The sequence below is a fragment of the Hydra vulgaris genome, chromosome 12, assembly GCF_038396675.1.
Source record: "Hydra vulgaris chromosome 12, alternate assembly HydraT2T_AEP".
In the NCBI taxonomy this organism is placed as follows: Eukaryota; Metazoa; Cnidaria; class Hydrozoa; order Anthoathecata; family Hydridae; genus Hydra; species Hydra vulgaris.
This window is the reverse complement of record NC_088931.1, coordinates 70007501-70028525: the sequence shown is the minus strand read 5'-3', so window position 1 is coordinate 70028525 and position 21025 is coordinate 70007501. Positions and strand designations below refer to the sequence as shown.

The 21025-nt window shown below is 28.8% G+C and overlaps 1 protein-coding gene across 3 annotated transcripts in view; it reads left to right on the top strand.

Moving 5' to 3' along the window:
* The window catches only part of LOC136088971 (receptor-type tyrosine-protein phosphatase S-like), a 160937-nt gene that overhangs the window by 133996 nt on the left and 5916 nt on the right, over window positions 1-21025 (top strand). For all 3 annotated transcript variants that reach the window (XM_065814261.1, XM_065814263.1, XM_065814262.1), the window contains exons 21-22: window positions 162-472; window positions 733-875. In XM_065814261.1, the coding sequence (XP_065670333.1) occupies window positions 162-472; window positions 733-875 (454 nt within the window). The remainder of the gene's footprint in view (window positions 1-161; window positions 473-732; window positions 876-21025) is intronic.

Below are 21025 nucleotides of genomic sequence, written 5' to 3'. Positions count from 1 at the left end.
CCAGGATTTTCTTACCTTCAAAAGATATAGAAAAAGATTGTGAATCAAAAGTTAAAAAATAATAATAAAATTAAAATAGTGGAATTCCCTAGTACCTGTAAGATTACACTTTTTTGCAGATTTTGAGACTTTTATTTATGTATTAAATATTTATTTTATAGGAGAAAATGTGCTGGTAGCAGGTGAACCTTACCCTTATGCTGTTTTTGTCGACAGTTTTAAAAGAAAGAAAGCTTTTATTGCAACCCAGTGTCCACTTCAATCTACTGTCACAGAATTTTGGTATATTCTAAAGAAACACAATATTTCAACTATTCTCTACCTTACCTCTCGAAATGAAAAGAATGAAGAATCGTATTATAAATTTTATCCATCAGATAGTGATTTGAAACTTAATGGTGTCACTGTAAAGTTGTTAGCTGAGGAAAAGTTAGAATTTGTAATTAAAAGAAACTTGTCAGTGTCTGTTGAGGTAAAGTTTTGAATTATTTTTTGAGAAAATAACAGTGTCAACAAAATACTTTTTCTTTCTTTTTATTTTTTAAACAGTGTAAATAATATATACATCAATAACCTATTTTCTAAGCCAAATACATGAATAACCTACATTCTCAATTACATGGATATGTAATGTCCGTTCTCAGTTACATACTTTAAGGACCTGCATTCTTAAAAGTATCTAATTATCTTTTTAATTTTTTTTAATATTTAAAATTAAAAGTAATAATTTAGAGTGAAACTATCATGTGCATGCTAGAGTTTAGTTTTTGGTCTGATAATTGTTTACCAAGTTTTGACCTAATTTTAAAGTTGATTACTGAAGTATCAAAATCACAGCAATATTTCGGAAATGGTATTGTTGCAGTTGTTTGCAAGTAATGTTTATTTTAATTGAACATTTCAATTTTTAACAGTTTTAATTTGAAATATATATATATATATATATATATATATATATATATATATATATATATATATATATATATACATATATATATATATTTCATGTATATATATATATATATATATATATATATATATATATATATATATATATATATATATATATATATATATATATACATATATATATATTTCATGTATATATATATATTATATATATATATATATATATATATATATATATATATATATATATATATATATATATATATATATATATATATATATATATACATGAAATATATATATATATATAAATTAGTAAAAAAAAAATTTATCTTTTATTAACTTTTTCTTCTATTAGCATTTTCTCCATCAACAGGATCATCAAGAAGCAATTGTCAGGTTTCCTGACAATGCTGTTGAAGGAGAAACTGCCAGCAAAAGAAAAAGTTAATTGTGTTTGTTTATTAATTTATTAATTTAATAATTTTTGAAGAATACGCTAACATATGTGACAAACATAGCACGATCATGAAAAAGTTTTCGGAATCAGTAACCAGAGAGATCAGAAATTCCCACAACAAATCAGTGTACAGAACAATCAAATGTCTTTAAAATCTTTTTGACATCTGTAAAAAGTAAGAGAACCTCCAGCTTCGATTTAACATCATCTAACATAATGCTACATAAGAATCATATACTACACTTTAATTAAACTTAATCCGACGCAACTTTTTTTTTGAGATACATAGTAGCTTTTCGCACTTGTAGAATTATTATTTAAGTGTATAATTTTATATTTATTTTGAACTTAGAGTGTTATTGTATAACAATAAACTGTTAAATGCTTATAAACTACATAATACTTCTACAATGAAAGAAATTAGAATTAAAAAATAACAATCATAAAATTGTTTGAATTTTTATCCATAAGCATATGTGGTAAAATCGAATAACTGGTTTGTGAGCAACCTTTTTCAACAAATAATATTTTCATTACTTTTACACAAATTTTCATTGATTTATGACCAATGTATATGGAGTCACAAAAAAGTTAAATATATATATATATATATATATATATATATATATATATATATATATATATATATATATATATATATATATATATATATATAAATATATATATTTATATATATTTTAAAACCCTTAGATGTTGTCTGAAAGTTTTTTCCATATTTTGTTGACAAAAAGTAAAAATTAAAATGCAAGACCGGAATTTTTTTTTTTTTTAAAATGATAGACTGCCTGCCCCAACCAAACCCTCAGTCGATGTAGCAGCACTCCCTTGCGGGTCAGGCTATTTGTCAGTTGATGTAGCAGCACTCCCTTGCGAGTCAGGCTATTTGTCAGTCGATGTAGCAGCACTCCCTTGCGAGTCAGGCTATTTGTCAGTCGATGTAGCAGCACTCCCTTGCGAGTCAGGCTATAAGATAGTCGATGTAGCAACACTCCGCGCATGATTTACAGTAAAAAAATAAAATCAAAAACATTTTATTAAAAAAAATAAAAATAAAAACATTTTATTAAAAAAAATAAAAATAAAAACATTGTTTATATTGTTAAAAACATTCAAAATGTTTTAAAAACATTCAGAATGTTTTTAAAAACATTCTAGTCAATTAAATTTGCATTTTTGTTGTTTTTTTATATAACAATTAATTTGTAATTAAATTAATGGTTTTGACTTTCGTCCAACACGAAAATGTTGGACGAAAGTCAAAAGTAATTAAAAGTGACGTATGTGTTGGCGTAAGAATCACTTTTTTCCTTCCGCTCTTCCCAAAGCCAACAAACTATAGATCTATATATATATATATATATATATTTATATATATATTTATGTAAATATGACTTTTTTGTGACCTTATATACCTTGATCATGTATCAATGAAATTTTGATTTACAGCTACCTTAAAAATTTAACTTACAAGTACCTTAAAACTGACTGGGACTCTTTCTGTGTTTTTCTTCTTGATGGCCCTTGGGTAGAAATCTTTTCAGGTCTTCCTGCTTACAAATGCGGTTCTTATGTAAGTACTTGGATTCAGGCTGGAATGGAATCTTTTATTCGCTCTTATAAATTTCATGCCAGGCCTGACTCTTGTGACCATTACTTCCATATCTATCGCCAAAAAAATTCTCCAAAAAACCGAAGTCTGTTTATTATTGATAGAAGCCATTGGAATGGTTTTGTCTAATGCCAAAGCCTGCTTTTCTCAGGTCACAAAATCTTGTATTTCATCTCCGAATTTAGACTCCAGAAACTTCTGGAGAATCTGGAGAAAAGGCATTCACAGTGCCTATAATAAGGCAAATCTGTTATTATTCTTCTGTTGCTAAATAAAATTAGTTTTAGTGTTTCTAAATAAAAATATTATTTCTTGCTAAATAAAAATATTTTGTTACTTCACCTAAAGACAAAGGTGATTTGTTTGCTAAGAACTTTTCATCAATCTCATCTCTTGATTCTACTTATTATACCCTACCTGATATAGTTGACAAATAGGTTAATCTATTGCTTGACATTTATATCACTCCAGATTTTATATCTAAAGTGTTTTCCTGCTTGAAATCTTCTACAGCTTGTGGTCAGGACAACATACCTGTTATAGTCTTGCAGAAGTACTCTCTGGAGCTGTCATCTATACTTTTAAAACTAATTAATAAGTGCTTATCAGAGTCTTGTTTTCCAGCCTGCTGGAAAACAGCAGCTGTTCTCCCTATTTTCTAAAACTCTGGAGAGTGATCTGACTTGTCTTACTACCGTCTTATTAGTCTTCTTACTATCATTAACAGGGTTTATGAGTTAACAAACACTTTTCTCTTATCTTGAATCTAATAAATTACTTTCTGATCATCAATATGTATTTCAGTCTTCCTGTTCTACTGCTGATTTGTTAAGGGTAATAACTGATAGGTTTTATTGTGCATTAGATAGATGTGGAAAAGTTAAGGTCATTGCCCTCAACATTTCCAAAACCTTTGATAAAGTTTGGCATGCTGGTCTTCTCTATAAGTTTTCTTCTTATGGTGTATCAGGTAATATCTTTAAGATTATTGAATCTTTTCTTACCAATCATGATGTAAAAGTTGTCCTCAATGGACAGCACTCTTCTTCATTTCCTGTAACTTCACGGAACCATCAAGGTTCTATCTTTGACCATATACTTTTTTTAAATTATTTTATTGATCTCCCAGAGTTCTCAAATTTAAAGTGGGATTGCAGCCAACTTTCAATCATTGTCACATTGTCATAATGTTGCATCTTTTTCTCATTTCTATAATACTTTAATGTGCGCTGTTCTAATGAGCTAATGTATCTTGTGTTATCTATTAAAACTTATTCTTGTGTTACTTGTCATTCAATTAAATCTCATCCTTTTTAATGTGACTGTTTATAAGAACTCAGAAATTCTCATTTGTCTAGTTTTTTTTGTTAAACAACAGTTCTTTGAAATTTGCTCCCTTCATGTTGTTTTTCTGATTCATATAACTTGCAATCTTTTATGTTGTCTCTCTTAATTGTTATCTTGCTTTATAAACTTGATCTTTTCCTTTCCAGTAACATTCAACTCTAATAGTAGTATGCTTGCAGCCTTGTTAAAAGTGAAGATTTAAAAAAAAAAAAATGAATTCTTCCAGTTTCTTTTCAGTAAATTGTTTTTGTAACTGACAATCCCATTCTTTTTTCCAGTGTTTACATTTGTAGTGTGTCCATTGCAATCTTCTGTATACTCTTTATTAAATTGTATTAGTTTATATAAAGTATTAGTTTATATAAAGTATTAGCTTATATAAAGTATTAGCTTATATAAAGTATCAATTTATATAAAGTATTAGCTTAGCTTAACAAAAATGGAGAAAGTCAATGTTACTCCTATTACATTAATGAAGAGTGAAAAAAAGTATTTTGGTGGCCCTTGTAAGTTGTCATTAATGGTTTCAAACACTTTTAAACAGCTTTTTTAGTACTACGACTATTTTATTTATGTGAATCCAATTGCAGATAGTGTATCAGTAACTTAGCAAAACAGCAACATTCTAATTTATTTTGGCTTGAGTAAACCCAAGTTTACCTTTTTCAACTGCCAAATCTTTTATAAGAAAAGATAAAGATTTTCCTGTACTTGTTATTTATATTAATCGCAAACACAGCAATGCAAGTACCAAAAAAAATCTTGATGCCAAATGGACAAGCTCTTTGATATTTCTTTTTATTCCTGTTTATTAGATGTCCTGTTTATTAGATATGTTATATTCTATATTTCTTTATGTTTCATTAGATCCTTATAATAAAGAAGAACTTGTTATATGCCTTTGCCCTCAAAATACTAAAGTATCTCTTGAAGACAGGTCTTATCTTCTCGATCAGAGGAAAAAAATCATTTTTTTTCTTTGATCACGAATTAGTAATAAATTCAGCCAAATGCTTTTTAAAAAAACCACATTGTTGTATTTATTCCTGTAAAATGTATATATTTTTTTCTTTTTAAGTTTTAACACCAAGTTATAGGTTATTTTAGTAAACTATAAACAATATATATTATTAATATACATAATAAACTGATCTTTTCATAGAGTTTGTAAAACATTTTGCAAAGCACACAAGAGCTGAACTCATAAAAAGAACATTTTTTTATTGCATTTTGTTAAAAATATTAAGTAGTAGTTATAATGTTACCACCACATACCTTACATAAGTTGCTGCCAAATGTGATTTATATGACTGGTGGCAATGTGTTTGAATTATATAATAGAGTTGTAGAGTATATTTTATTATAAAAAAATGTATCTTCCTAATCCTTTTTTAAATCTGGTTTCTTTACCTTTAATTAATTAAAACGATCTGACACATTTTGCCTCACATATTGGAACAAAATGAGACACTTTAGGTGTGTTCAATAAATGATTTCTAGAAAATTAACCTTTGCAGTTTTACAACTCATGTTTTTATGGATTATAGTGGGATGTTGAAAGACTTCGAAGAAATCTTTTTCTCTTTTCAAAACATATTATATTTTACATGGGTCATATAAGGTAAACTAGTGCTTAAGTGTCTCATTTTGCCCCTCATTACCTTACCTTGCAAGCCTTCCCCCTCATTTCTCTAAATTCATCTGAAGAAGTAAGCGGTTTATCTAATATAGAGGTAATTATTTTATAATTGCGTTGATTATTTGTTGTAAATCAAATAGAAAACTTTTTTTTTTCATGACTTTTGACGACTAGGACGAAAGTGAATGGCAGCCAACAAATAGTTCCTCAATGAAGTACAACTTAGTTAATGTAGTAGTAAGAAGCGAGTATTCATCCAATGTAGATGCAGCTCTTGCAAATGATTTACTTTATGACATTAAACATTTTTTTAAAGATATTGTTGGTATCAATCACATCTTAATTGACAAGTGTAAGTTAGATAGTGCCAAATCAAAAGTAAAAGTTGTTACTGAAAATGTAGACTCAGAACAATAAAATTAATTAATTTGTCTTGGAGTTGATGGGAAGGTTGATCAGATAACTAGAAAAGGAAAATAATAAACCTCAAGAAGAAATGCTCAAAAAAAGCATTGAAATTGAACATCACCTAACCTTTACTTATAAAGGTGACAATTTTACTAGAAATTATTTGAGACATAAAACAATTTCAATAAATGTTGCTCCGTACTCTTGCTACTGAAACGTTCAGAGCACAGTATATCAAGAAGTACAGCCTGTAAGTATACAGGGTGTTCTTTTTGATAATAATGCTACCAATACTGGACAAATAAGTAGCTTAGTGGTAAAACTAGGAGAGTTATTAAAACTTCTCTGTTTATAAACTTCTCTGAAAACAAACTGTGTGTATCTTAAAAAAAAACTTTTCTACTTTGTTCTTCAAGTTTACGCTCCAGCAAGGTTCAAAATAAAAAAATCTTCAAAATTCCACAATTCTCCTCATTAATTTTCTACTATTGCTTAAATAATTATTCTTCCATTAATGATGTTAAATTTATTAAAAAGAAAACGATTAAAAACAATGTACTACATTTAAGACCTGAAAATATTCTTTTACCATAGTAAAAGATAATGACAACAAGATACAAAATTTTAGTTTTTAAACAATGTAGACTCGAAGGCAAAGGTATATTTTCAAAGTTAAGATATTGTTTTTTTTTTTAAACTTATTATATATGATAATTAGCTTCAGTTTATATTTATAAAATAAACGAAGAAAGTTTAGAAATAAATTTAAATGCTAATCACTGGTATAAGTTGAATGACCTCAGTGTTGCAGAAGTTACAGAACCCCCTACAGCTCAACATTTTTCAATTAAAGAAATCCAACATATGATAGACAATAATGTTAGACTGGAAGTTCCTGACTTCCCATCTCATTCCAAGAGTGTATAGCAAGCAGTAAAATTAGTATCAGAAGCATCCCAATATGTTTATGGGTATTTTTTATTTGATTGGATGTTTACTTAAAAATATATTCCTAATCAGAATGTTTTAAATTGTAAAACTAATTTACTAATTTTGATATTTGTAAGTAAATGTATGCATAAAAGTTTTGCTTTAAAATCTTCAAGCAGTTACCAAATTAGTTATTAACTTAAAATTAAATACTATAAATGTAATAATAATATTATTAATAATCTAAGTTAAAATTATTCAGTGATGTAAATATTTTTTTTTTAATTTGGTAAATATAATCATAATTTGTTACTAAAATTGCCGCGTATATCATGTTTTAAGGCAATATTTGTTTATTCTTTAAAATTCTTTAAAATTAAATCAGCAAGTATCACCAAAAATTCAATCAAAATCATCATCAAAAATTCATTACTTTATTAAAAATCTCTCTTTTATATATATATATATATATATATATATATATATATATATATATATATATATATATATATATATATATATATATATATAAATATATATATCTGTTTTGCATGGAAACCCTAGTCCCTCTCTCTCCCATTCTCCCTCACACATTCTGAAATTTTGGAAATGAATGTTAGAAAACAGATCTTTATCACTAACCCAAGAATGTCTTTCTTGCAAACATCAAAATCTTTGAATATCAAGTAACTATTCTCATTAAATAGTTCCAGCTAGTTTTTTGTTTTTTATTAATAATGACAGATTTTGGTTATGAATCATTAAACTCCTATGATACTTCATATTCCAAAAGTTGGTTCCAGATACTTTTATTCTATTCAGTAGATAAGTCATCACTCCCTAAAGCCAGCACTAGTAAGTGAGAATTAAATACCAGTTATTCCTTTCAAAGCTTTGACCTAAAACTTGCTTTACTTTATCATTATTCTTCCTTATAGCAAAGAAACTTTTAATAACAAAGAGATCATTTGATGGAGCATTTACATCAACAGAGCTTTTCAGGAACCAAAGCACATAACCAATACCCTTTAATAAGGTGGCTTCCTTCATTTTAGGCTTTTTTGTTTAGTCATAGTTTTATCAATTTCTTGGGTCATGTAAAGAGCTAAAATCCAAAGATTCTTTGGCATTATTAAAGAGAATAGAACCAACCTCAAACTTTTGAGTTTTCCAATCAAATATTGTAATATTTTCTCCCTTATTAATTTCCTCACAAATATTAGACTATTGTTTCTGCAATTTTAGCTTAACCTGCTGTCTTTGTAGTGATAAACATGCAATTCATACATGTCTTCAACACTAAGTTCATAGGATGAGAAGAACATATCTAACTAAAATGTGTACAGCACCATTGTCAGCTGTTTGTAGTATCCAATGCCTTTTTTCTGATCTTTACAATCATAATACTCCAATAAGTTGTAAACATAATGTGCTTGATCAACTCCCTTCTAATATGAATTTGAACTACACCTAACAAAAGGTCTTTCTTAGTATCATCATCTAGTGTTGATATACTGATGATCAATCTTTTACAGGTTTTGGTAACATTTAACTCTGTGATCATTTGATCTGTCATCAACTGATCTGTAATCATTTGATTTATAAGTTTGTACTTGATTTTTTTTTCATGGAGCAACAATCTTGACAGTGGAACATTTTTAAGTCAACACCATCAGCTTCACAGTGGTTTAAATGGTAGACATGAATAAAATATTTAATATTTTGAAATTAAAATTTCAGTTCAATTTAAAAACTCAGTTTTTGAGTATACTCAGAAAAAAGTGATGAAAAAAAAAGATTATTGATCTAAAACTTTGAAAATCACTATTTAACAATAAGGAATATAGAGCCTACATAAAAATACATTTTTCTGGCTAATAATAATAGTATTTCAGGTAGAAAATTGAATAATTTTTATAAGAGTGATATAAAAACTGTGAATTTTTGCACATGATTTTACTGTAGTTCTTAAGCATTTCAATCATTATGTCAAAAACAGCTAATGGGGGCTGAACAAAGATATTTAGCTTATTTCTTTGTTTATACTGAACATTATTATATGATTTAAAATCAGCTAATGACGTCATACTATATGATTTCCAAACTACAAAATAAAAGCTTTCATTTGCTGCAATGCTTAAGTTGGCCCCATCAGCGGTTTTTAAAAAAAACAAGTTTTAATATTGCCATCTTGAGGTTAAAGTCTAAGAATTTGGTTTTGAAAAATTAACTAATACACACGTGTTACAAAAAAGTTTATTTACAAACAAAAAGATTGTTTAAAATACCATCAGCTGATGCACTTCTACGCATACATGAGTGATTAGAATACCCTTTATTTAAACAGTTTTTGAAAAAATAAACGTTCTTTGCTCCGTTTTTTTGCAACTAATGGGTCATTCCCAAAGTCTTTCAAAGCAATCTTCTATATTGACCAATTGATTAGTTTTTCTTGATAGTTTTTCCCTGGAGTATCTGAGACGCTTATAATTAGCTTCCATCCCTTCTTCACACCAAGATTTCAAACTGGAGGAATCATTTATTTTTATCTCTCAGCTATTAACCCAATAAAATTCTTGTAGAAGCAAGATGTTTAGCTCCTGACACATGTGTTTGTATAGCTAAATGTTAATTTTTTCTGACAGATTACATTGCTCTCAGAATTGAGGAAAAAAGCAAGCCATACTTTTAACTAGTTTGCGTTCTGTTTGAGTTGATATGTGATCTGTAGTAATAGTAAATGCCGGTTCTGGCACGTTTCATATTTTACCCATAAACCCATCCATAATCTCATATCTTTTTTTTTTCAACTATAATCCAATCCATAATCTCATATCATATTTCAACTATTATACTATCTATAATTTCTTAACATTTTAACCATAATCTTGTCTATAATCTCATATCATTTTTAACCATAATCCCATCCATATTTCCTAAGCCAATAATATAAAGAAAAAAATGAATAAAAATAAAAATAGTATAAAGAAAAATAATATAAAGAAAATAATAATTTCAAAATTATAAAAAATCAATTTTATAATTTTGTTTGTTTAACTTTACATTATAACTAGATCATAAAAATTAAGCGTAAATGTAATATAGCTCAATTGATGAATCAAATGGAATCAAAGCGTAAATGTAGTATAGCTAAAGCGTAAATGTAATTAAGCATAATAGTAAATAATACTTATTAAAGCAGAAAAACTTCCAAATTGTCCAATTTTCTTCCACTTCGTTCATCTCCAGAGATTAATGTAACTACTAATCTTCTACTGTTAGTAACGCTGGGCATGGAATCATCTTTACTAAAATTTCTGTAATAAGAGGTAGTTGTTGTAGAATCAATTGTATCTTTTGATTGGTACAGTAGTCCATATGATGTTTTATTAAATGAAGTAATATTAGAGCCATTCCGCGAAGAAAGATAAAAATCTTCTAAACCAGATGAGCAGTATATACATCTGCTATTATTGTCATATCCAGGAAATATTGTGTAATTATTGTTGTTATATGGTGTCCAAGGTTGAATAACTGAGTTATTGTTTACAGGAAGATTGATTGCATTATGCATGCGTACTCTTGATTCCCACCGATCTCCAGATTTGCCGATAATATGCATTCTAATATATTTTAAATGAACACCATTTCTATTACCTGTAGTGTACAATTATATATATTCACTACCATAAGTTGTGTTCAAATATCTAAATGTTGATGAGTATAATTTAAGAGGTGAAATGGATGGGGGTGTTAATGAATTAATATTTGCTTGTTGTGTTGATGAACTTAATGTAACAAAAGGTTGCAACCAATATATAAGTAGATTTCCAGTTTTATTGTATAATGCTAGATTAGTTCTGAATGGTAAATCAAGTATAAAGTATCCTCCTAATGTACTACCAGTACACACATTAGAGCCTTGTAAAGAGTTAGCATAAAATGGTCCATTAAATGGAGAAAATAAAAAATCACATGCTAAACCTATAGTATTTATTCTGATACTATCTGTAGAAGAAGAATATCCTCCTATACAAAGTGTATTATCTGCGTATATTATAAAAAATACGTTTCCTGGTACACTTCTATTAGTATCTGTCCCTGTTAATGTTAATCATAATTTTCTGAGAACACCAGGACCAGTAGGTTGAGAAAAAACTGTTGTCCCATCAGTACCTGTATGTGGTACAAGAGTTTGTGATTTTAATTCAAAGCATGTTAAACTTGAATTTGGTACTGTTTCTAAACTGCTAGGATTAGGTATTATTGTGTCAACATAATTCTTTGTAGCAGTGTCATTTAAGTTAATAGGTTCTGCTGCACTTATTAATTAATATGTATTCATATCAATATCACTAGTTGCATTATTTTGCCCATCTCTTCTAATAAACAAACTATTAGCTTGAGACGATGTTAAACCATTTATAACTACTTGACTTGTAGTTGAATTAATTGTTGTATGTCCGAATTTATCAACAGGCATTTTTATATAGATTAAAAAAAAATTACTATTGATTATTAATAATATTCTGAAAACCATATCCTTCATCTAGTTTTTTTAAAACATATAGACACAAGTGTTCACAAAATTAAGTATTTCCAAATTGAACTCTTTCACTATTATAATAAACTTGACTTTTTAAATAATTAACAATTTCAACTGGTGGTAGTTGTGTATACGAGTCAAAACTTTTTTGTCCCCGTCTCTGTACCAGCAAATCCAGTGAAATCCCTGTGTACCTGAATCTCCTGTATTTAATATTCCACTTTCTTTTCTTTAAGTATTTTTAGATAATTGTTCTCTTAAAAATACACCTTTTTTTTATAAATTTTTTTTTTTTAATTTTTTTGCTGCTATTATCAATTGAAAATTTGTTAGCGGTTCATTTGGTAATATTATCCCTTCGACATTAATAAATTTGTTCATTTTAATTGTAAATTATTTGTTTTTTTCTATATTGCTTCTGCCTGTTTGCCTATTTCTTTTGTTCATTTAATTTGTAATGCCCATATGCTAATGTGTGTACCATTTTCGAAAATAACTCTTTTATCAACTTCTGCTCTTAATGCTAATTTTTTGACCTCTTCTGTGTAAATTTCATGTAAATGGTGTCTTATCACATTCATCTTCCTAATATGATCTTTTTTACTCAATAAACAGTCTTTTTCACTTGTATCAAATTTGCTTTCAACATCATTAGAAATATCTGCATAAAAGTCTACTGTTTTTATTTCGTATGCTAAAGAATCTGTATCTGTGAATAATAGTTTTGCTCTATCAGAATATTTATTCTTTATGTAATCGTAGTGAAATTCATACATTAGTGTTTTGCTTAAATCCAATACACACATACCTAAGTAAATTGGTTTGTTATACATTTTGTTCTTTTCATATGTATTGCTATTAAGTTTTTATCAAACATTTCATCTCTGTTTGTTACTAATCTAATATCATTATAATTTTCAATATTTTTGATTGTTTTTCCAAATACTGAATTATTCATTAGTTTAAAAAAGTCTTTTTCAAAATCATTAGTTGCTTTAGTTCTTAGATTTGTATTTAGTTCAATGTATTCACTTAACGATGCTCTTTCTTCAAACTTTATATCTCTATGAATTTTTGTAATCTTTAAACCTAATTTTTCATACAATTTAAGATTATTGTAATGAATTATATAATTTTTCTTACTATTCAAGTTGGGTATTAATTTTTCAACATTATCAGCAGGTATCCTTTCAGGTGCAAGTGGATAATCATTATGATTATCATGTAGGTATTCAGGGTAATCTAGATCAAATTCAAGTATACATGAAACTAATTTCCAGTTTCTCAACTCATTTTCATCCATCCATTTAAAACCATGTGTTGGAAGTGGCTTACTCATTGTCCACCCATATAAATTATTTGCATCTAGATACTGTAGATATATTGATTGTTTGTTTTGGTCATACTTATCACCCATGTATTTATTATTAGAAGTTTAATCTATTAGATATCATACTAATTCCACCTCTTATTCCTTGCTTCATCATCAATATCATATCATAATCACTCAATAATTCTAATTTTATTTTTGTTTTCTTTAATGCTGCGTCCCAAGCTCATCCTGGTGATGTATAATACCAAACAGGATCTAATTTATAACATTTAATACAAATATCTCTAAAAATTTTAAATACATCAGTTAGCAACAGCGCATCTGAAACATTGTACAAATCATGGTTATCTCTAAATATTTTGCAATTAAACTCATTCCATACAATTTGTGTATGTGAGTAATCATCATCACTTATACCCTCATCGTTTAATTTTGAAAAGAATAATTCTTTTGGTAGTAATTGTGTTTTAGAAAATTTATTAATAGAATCAACCCAATCATATGGGTATACACCTTTTCTAAGTGACAAATCTAATTTTTTTCTTGAATATAATTTTCCAATATTTTTACATTGATCTTTCGTTAAATTCTTTGATAAACCATCTAAATTAGAAGGCATAAATCTATAACTATCTATGAAACGAAGCTCACGTTTTATTTCAACACTCTTTCCATCTTAATTAATAAATTCACCAACTTTAATTTCTCTTAAAAAGTTAGTATACTTTTCTTCATTGTTTGGTATACAACTCAATTTTCCTCCTGATAATTTCTTAAAAACAAACGACAATCATAATCAGATAAATTGTGAAATATAACTGGAAAGAATTTTGGAATTTTTATATTTTTTATTACAATCATTATGAGCAGCACCTCTATACTTTGCAGTAATATGACAGTGGTCACATACTTTATCATTTTCAAGATATTTTCCACAAATGTGACATTCTGTTACTGCATTAAAATCATTTGTGTTTTTATTTGTGTATATCATCTTCTTTGAAAATTTAATCATGTTACAAGTTTTCTTAATATCTTCTTCTAAGCTGTCAACAAATTTTTGTGCAACATCATTCGTTTCATTACTTGCAGTAAATGAAACTAGACTGCTTTGGTAAAAACTTTCTTCAAAACATTTAATATAATAACAGAATGAACTTGGAATATGTCTTTGATATTGCTTAGTATAGGAATCATTTGGATTTGGTGTACAAGTATTGATTGATTTGATAAAATTTTCAAAGTCAGCATATACAACAAATGGAACTCTCATTGATCTATTATGGCTATTGAATTGCATTTGAATTTGACTTTGGAAGTTCAATATGTACTGAGTTATGTGTGTCACAATACAATTTATGTGTAGATAAAGGTTCTTCAGTATTAAATCCTAATAAGCAATTTCTACAATAGTGCATAGTATGTATTCTATTAGATTTTTGAGAAGAAAGTAATCTGTTTAAACTTTTTGTTAAACAATAATGAATAGTTTCACCATTTGAAACTATTCATTCTACTCCATTTAGTGTTTATCAAAAGCTTTAAAGCAGTTAAGGAAGTTAAAGATGTATTCAGTGTCTGTAGATTATTGGTAACAAGAACACACAAGTCAGTTGCAAGTCAAAAGAGAATTATCAATGCTTGCCAAAATGTACAACCAAAAAAAAATCAATGTAAAACCAGATGGAACAGTGGTTTAATATGCATGGAATCAATTTTGCACCTTAAACAAGGCTTTGACATTATTTCTGCTAGTAATTTAAAATTTTAATGAAATTTTGAGGGCAATCATCTCGACTCAAGAACAATTTGAATTCATTGAGAAAATTGTTCCAATTTTAAAAGTGATCAGTGATTTCTCAGAGTGTATATCTGCAGTGAAACGACCCACAGAACATCTCATTATTCCTGGCCTATATGATATCCAAGATAAAATTAGGAACTTTATTTTGGCCAATGATAAAACAACAGCTGATTTTGTTTTTAAAATTCTTGCAAAACTCAACAAAAGGTTCCCTTACTGTGGTTCTAATATTACCAACAATTCATTGGCGCATTTTTTAGACCCAAAATTTAAAGGTCATTTATTGTCAAGAATTGGAAATGAGTGTCAAACAATTAAACAATTAAAACTAAGTGCAACAGGTGACAATTTATCGCTTAATTTAAAACAAAGTCTACCACCTTCTCCAGACGAAGAACTTACCCCAGCAGAAAAGCTCCTTTTTAAGATGATGAATCGTGATAGTCCACAGTCTGGGTTCTTTGACACATCAATATCAAACCCTTTTGATGCAGAATTAGATTCTTACAAAAGATTGGGGTTCCCACAAAAGAGCTATGACATTCTGGAGTGGTGGAGGGTTCATTCACCACAGTTACCATTACTCTCCAATGTAGCAAAAAAAGGGTTTCTCCTGCTTCATCTACTTCATCTGAGCGTGTATTTTCACAAGCTGGAAACATTGTCAGTTGCAAAAGAACTCTTTTAAAGTTTCTGACTTTAGTCAAAAAACTCTTCTAAAGTTTCTGACTTTAGTCAGAAGCTTTAGAAGAGTTTTTTAGATATTTTTTAGATATTTTAGAGTTTTTTGAGATATTTTCTTTAATGTAAACAAGCTTTTCCACTTTAGTCAGTCGAAAAGCTTGTTTACATTAAAGAAAATATCTCAAGAGTAACAATTAAAAAATGGAAAATTGAAGAAGATATTTCAGAGTCTAAAATGGATTTCAAGGTCTGGAATCCAGACCTTGAAATTGATTAATTTTTATTAATTTAAATATATTTTTATATTGTTTCCATTGATGAATTCAATTTGAAACAATATAAAATTCAATTGTAAAACTTTTTTTTCATACTCCCGAACAATACCGACTTTTGTTTACTATCGAATCTTAGCAAGAATTAAAAAATATACTACCGTTAGTAATACCAATAAACAATAATAGATAAGCTTAACACCGATGCTCTTGTCACTCCCAACTTTTATCACTACCGCATTTCCTTAATCTTAACTATATCTAAAATTGTTGTTTGAAGAATCAACATTTGGAAAACTGTATTATGTATTAAGACTAACTAATGCCATTTCATAATCTTTATCTTCACTAAGTTGTATAATAGGAGCAAAATTAGGTTTTATACGAGTGCTTTTTTTGTTCAATAATATATAAAAAATTATTTTTATATATTATTTTGTTCTTTTTATATATATATATTTTTTATTTTTTAAAAGTTAGATGAAATATAAAAATTATCTAATGCACTTCTATACTTTCCATAATCTTTTTTAGAATATAATTCTATAACAACAAATCCGTGAGGCTCAGACCAAGCAATCTTACAAAACCTTCTAAACTCATCTTCTTTTATATCATTTGAAACATGATCTTTGTAAATATGATTTAAATTCTTTGAATCTTGTTGAAATAAGCAAGTCAAATTTGAGTTTTCTATAATAGTTTGTCTAGGTAACATAAAATAATTTTGCCCGAGATAGAAACAATCTACATTATTATGCCTTCTTCTTATATAATATTTTTCACACTTGTTTTGTTTTGTTAATTTTAAATCATCAAATATCATTAAATTATTCTTATGAATATCAAGATCTTCAGGATCTGCTACATCATCTGCTGTTTCAAGAAACTTACACTCCATATCTGTTTTCTCATTCAAATTTTTTGAAATGTCGTAATTATAAACTGTGGGTTTGCATTTAATTTTTCTTTTTTGTCTTGAAGCTTAAACAATTCAAGAATAACTTCTTTTTATAATTTTTTTTTCAAAAGAGCTTTATAATATTTTGTATTCTGGTTGAAAAAGAAATTTTCCAAAAACTTATAAATTATTATAGTCTAACCAACCAGGTCTAAAAAGTAAATAAGAAGTTGATAATGCAGCTTACTATCATGATCTTGCTTATCAACACTTTACAGACATAGCAAGAAGAAATGAAGCTGATATAATTATGCTCGAAGAAATGGATGCTATTAAAAATCCAAAAATACGTGAAAAATTGAACGAAGTATTATAGAGCCTATTATATCAGCAAAGCAAAGTTTGGATTAGGTGTTCAAACAAACTACCAACGATCAGTGAAAAAGACAAGGATAAAGAACTAAAATGGACTGACAAACTTGCAAAAGAATTTTATAGTTCGTTTGCAAGTTTGTCAGTCCATTTTCCTGTTTGCAGGAAGAAGATCCTTTTAAATACTTCAAGTCAGGTTCAGGATCATGATCAGCCTACTACTGGTATTATGTAACCCAATACCACCTGCACTGCCCTTATAGAGTGTGCTTTTTTAGGCAAAGGCTAAGAAACAATCTCCAACTTTAAAATCCCCTGTCTTGGGGCTCTTGGTTGAGTAAAAGCTAGAAATGATGTCGATAAAAATACTCATCTTGGACAGATGTTAACTGCATTCAGCTAAAATTCCCCTGCCTTAGGGCTCTTGGTTGAGTAAAGGCTAGAGATGGTATCTTGATAAAAATATTCATCATAGGCAGATGTTAACTGCATCCAGCTACTGTCTTGTAGGAAGCGTCTTAGGCAAAGACTTTAGGGGTAAGCAGAATAGTTCTATTGGCCTCGAATCCCTTCTTCATCTATTAGGCTGGCATAGATGTAAACCTGTGTTACATTGTTTTATATATAGGTTTTTATACATAAAATAGGTCTTTTATAAATAAAAACTTATATAAAAAAAACTAAAATGATTTTGCTTGCGCCTCCTTGATAGTAGCTATGCAACTCTTTCTGTTATCTCCTAATGTGGGTACAGCTCTAAAACTCAGTTTACTAGTTCTGAGGCTGGCTGATAGTAAGGTTTCCTGATTTCTGTTGTAACTCTCAGAGAGGCTGATTCCATCAATAGCTGCAAAATTTCAGAGCATTAACAGTGCCATGTTGCGCATGAATGGTGTCCCTGTTAATGATTTTGGTACACATTGTCAAGGCCACATAAGGAGCCCTATGTTACAACATAGGGTTAATTAATAGGACTGAGAAAATTGCATAGCTCACTAGTTGGGAGGCCGTGCTCTATCTTTGAATGAGTCAAGTTCTCTTTAAACTTAAATATACCAAAAGTAAATCAAAGTATTAAACATAAAAAACCATCACCATCACCTAACTGTTTTAATATATCTTTTACTAATGTTTGTGGTCTGCAAAGCAACCTTCCATCAGTTGAATCTTACCTCTTGCAAAGTTCACCAGACTTGCTTGCTCTTAGTGAGTTAAATTACTGTTCCTTCTTCTGATCTCAATGTTGATGGGTACTTTTATTCACAAAGATTCCAATAGTACTATGCTTGGTTTAAAGGGACACATATACATCAATTCACCTATTTGTAGTGAAATCAGGTTCAAATCTTTTGACTATTCCTTTATGTTCTTCTGCTTAGCACCTCTTCACTCTATCCCCTTTCTCTTTGTTCTTTATTGTTCTCCTTCCAAGACTGCTTTCTTTTAGATAAAGTTTCTGATCAAATTGACTGTGCTCTCTCTCCTTACACCTCTGCAAATATTGTTGTTATCAGTGACTTTAATGCTCATAACACTAAATGGCTTTGTTCTAATGCCACTGACCCTGCTGACACTAAAGCCTATAACTTCTGCATTTCTCAATCTATTACTCAGATACTTTGTGACTCGTTTTCCTGACAACCCTAATCATTTACCTTTACTCCTTGATTTATGTCTAGTCTCTGATTTGTGTTGCTTGTGTTGAGTTTCTTGTTTTTCTCTCATAGGTGGTTCTGACCATGTAATGATCTCTTTAAATTCTTCATCTTGTACTTCGTTCATTTTCAGAGTCACCCTATCATTGCACTAGTTACTACTACCTTAAAACTGACTGGGACTCTTTTTGTGATTTTCTTTGTGATGGTTCTTGGCTGATGGCTTTTCCCTCTCAGCTGAAAAACAAGCCTTCTATGTAACCTTCTGGATTCAGACAGGAATGGATGCTTTTATTCCTTCTTGTCAGTTCCAAGTCAAACCCCATTCAACTCTATGGTTTTCACCCTTTTGCTATTTAATATTACTAGAAATTGATGTAAAAAGGTGCTGTCAGATGCTAAGCTCCATTATTCTCAGTTCACTAAGTCTTGTATGTTATCTTGGAATTTAGCCTCTAAAGACTTTTGGAAAATCTTCAACAGCATTGTTAACATAGGAAGGTCTAACATCCCATCTCTCATTTATCGGACTTATCTTATTACCTCTCCCAAGGATAAGGTTGAACTGTTTACAAGAAACTTTTCTTTTAATTCGACTCTCAAATCTTATGGCCATACTCTTTTTTTTTTTTTTTTTTTTTTTGAATGTGTGATTTGAACCACATTCAAATCACACATTCAAAGTCATATCCTGATTAAACTCTTCTACGGCTTTTGGTCCAGACAACATTTTAGTTAGTCTTACAAATCTGTTCTCCTGAATTCTCTTCAATTTTCTCTAAACTATTTAATAAGTGCTTAACTGAGTCTCGTTTTCATGCCTGCTGGAAAATGGCATTTGTTGTTCCTATTTTGAAAAACTCTGGTGAACATTCTTACCCGTCAAATTATTGTTTAATCAGTCTTCTTTCTGTTATTAGCAAGGTCTTTGAGTCTTTAGGTGATGATGACAAGATGGGTAATGAGAAACAAATTTCTCATTACCCATCTTGAGTCGAATAACTTGCTGTCAGACAATCAATACTTTTTTTAATCCTTTCACTTTACTGCCGACTTAGTAACTGCTATGACAGAAAGATTTTATCGTGCATTAGATGGAGACAGAGAGCCTAGGGCTATTGTTCTTGACATATCTAAGGCTTTTATCAAAGTTTGGCAATTAGTTTTCTCCATAAGCTTGTTTCATATTGTGTATCTGAAAAAGTTTATGAGATTATCAAATTGCTTCTTTTTAAGGGCTTTAAAGTCATCCTCGAAGGCCTACACTCTTCTTTATTTCCAGTAACTTCTGGGGTATCAAAAGGTTCTATTCTTGATCCTATTTTGTTTTTTATCTACATTAATAATCTTCCCAACAACCTTACATCTAAAGTAGCTCTTTTTGCTGATGACTCAACTTTATACTCTTGTCTTAACAAAAAGTCTTTTCTTTTCGATCGCTTAGAACAGTAAGCCGATCTTGAATTTGTTCTCACTTAAGTAACAGAGTGGGGTTCACAATGTCTATTAATTTTCAACTCCGACAAAACTCAGTTATTTTCTGCAAACAACTATCGCATTACTGTCGACGTATCTATATTGATGAATTATCATTTACTACTAACCTATCCAGAACTATCCATTTGTCAACCATTTCCTTGCTCTATAACTATTCTTTTTTTCTAGTAACTGCCAACTTATAGTGGTTGTTTGCAGCCTTATTAGGAGTTAATCAAAATTAAAAAATACATTAACACTTTCTGTTTGATCGAATGGGTGGATATAACAAATTTTGAACCAAATTCTGTTTTTTCCAAACTTTTTGTAGTTTGGAAGAAAACAAGAACATTCTTTACTTGAAAAGACATCACAGCAAACTAGGTCATTGCTCTTATGTTTTAGTTTACACTTAATGTTGTCCAAAGAAGCTTTATATTTGTTGCTATTAGGACTAATCATAAACTGGTAGTATCATAATATTTCATCATTTAATGGAAGTTTTCTGTTAGGTAACTCTCTTAGCGGATAACTTAACAGATAAAGAAAATGCAGGCACTTTTGTTTTTTTAATTTTTGATTCAATATTATATATCATTGCCATAATTTTTGTCTTTTCCATTCTTCAGATACAAGTTAAAAAATATGTTTTTAGTTAT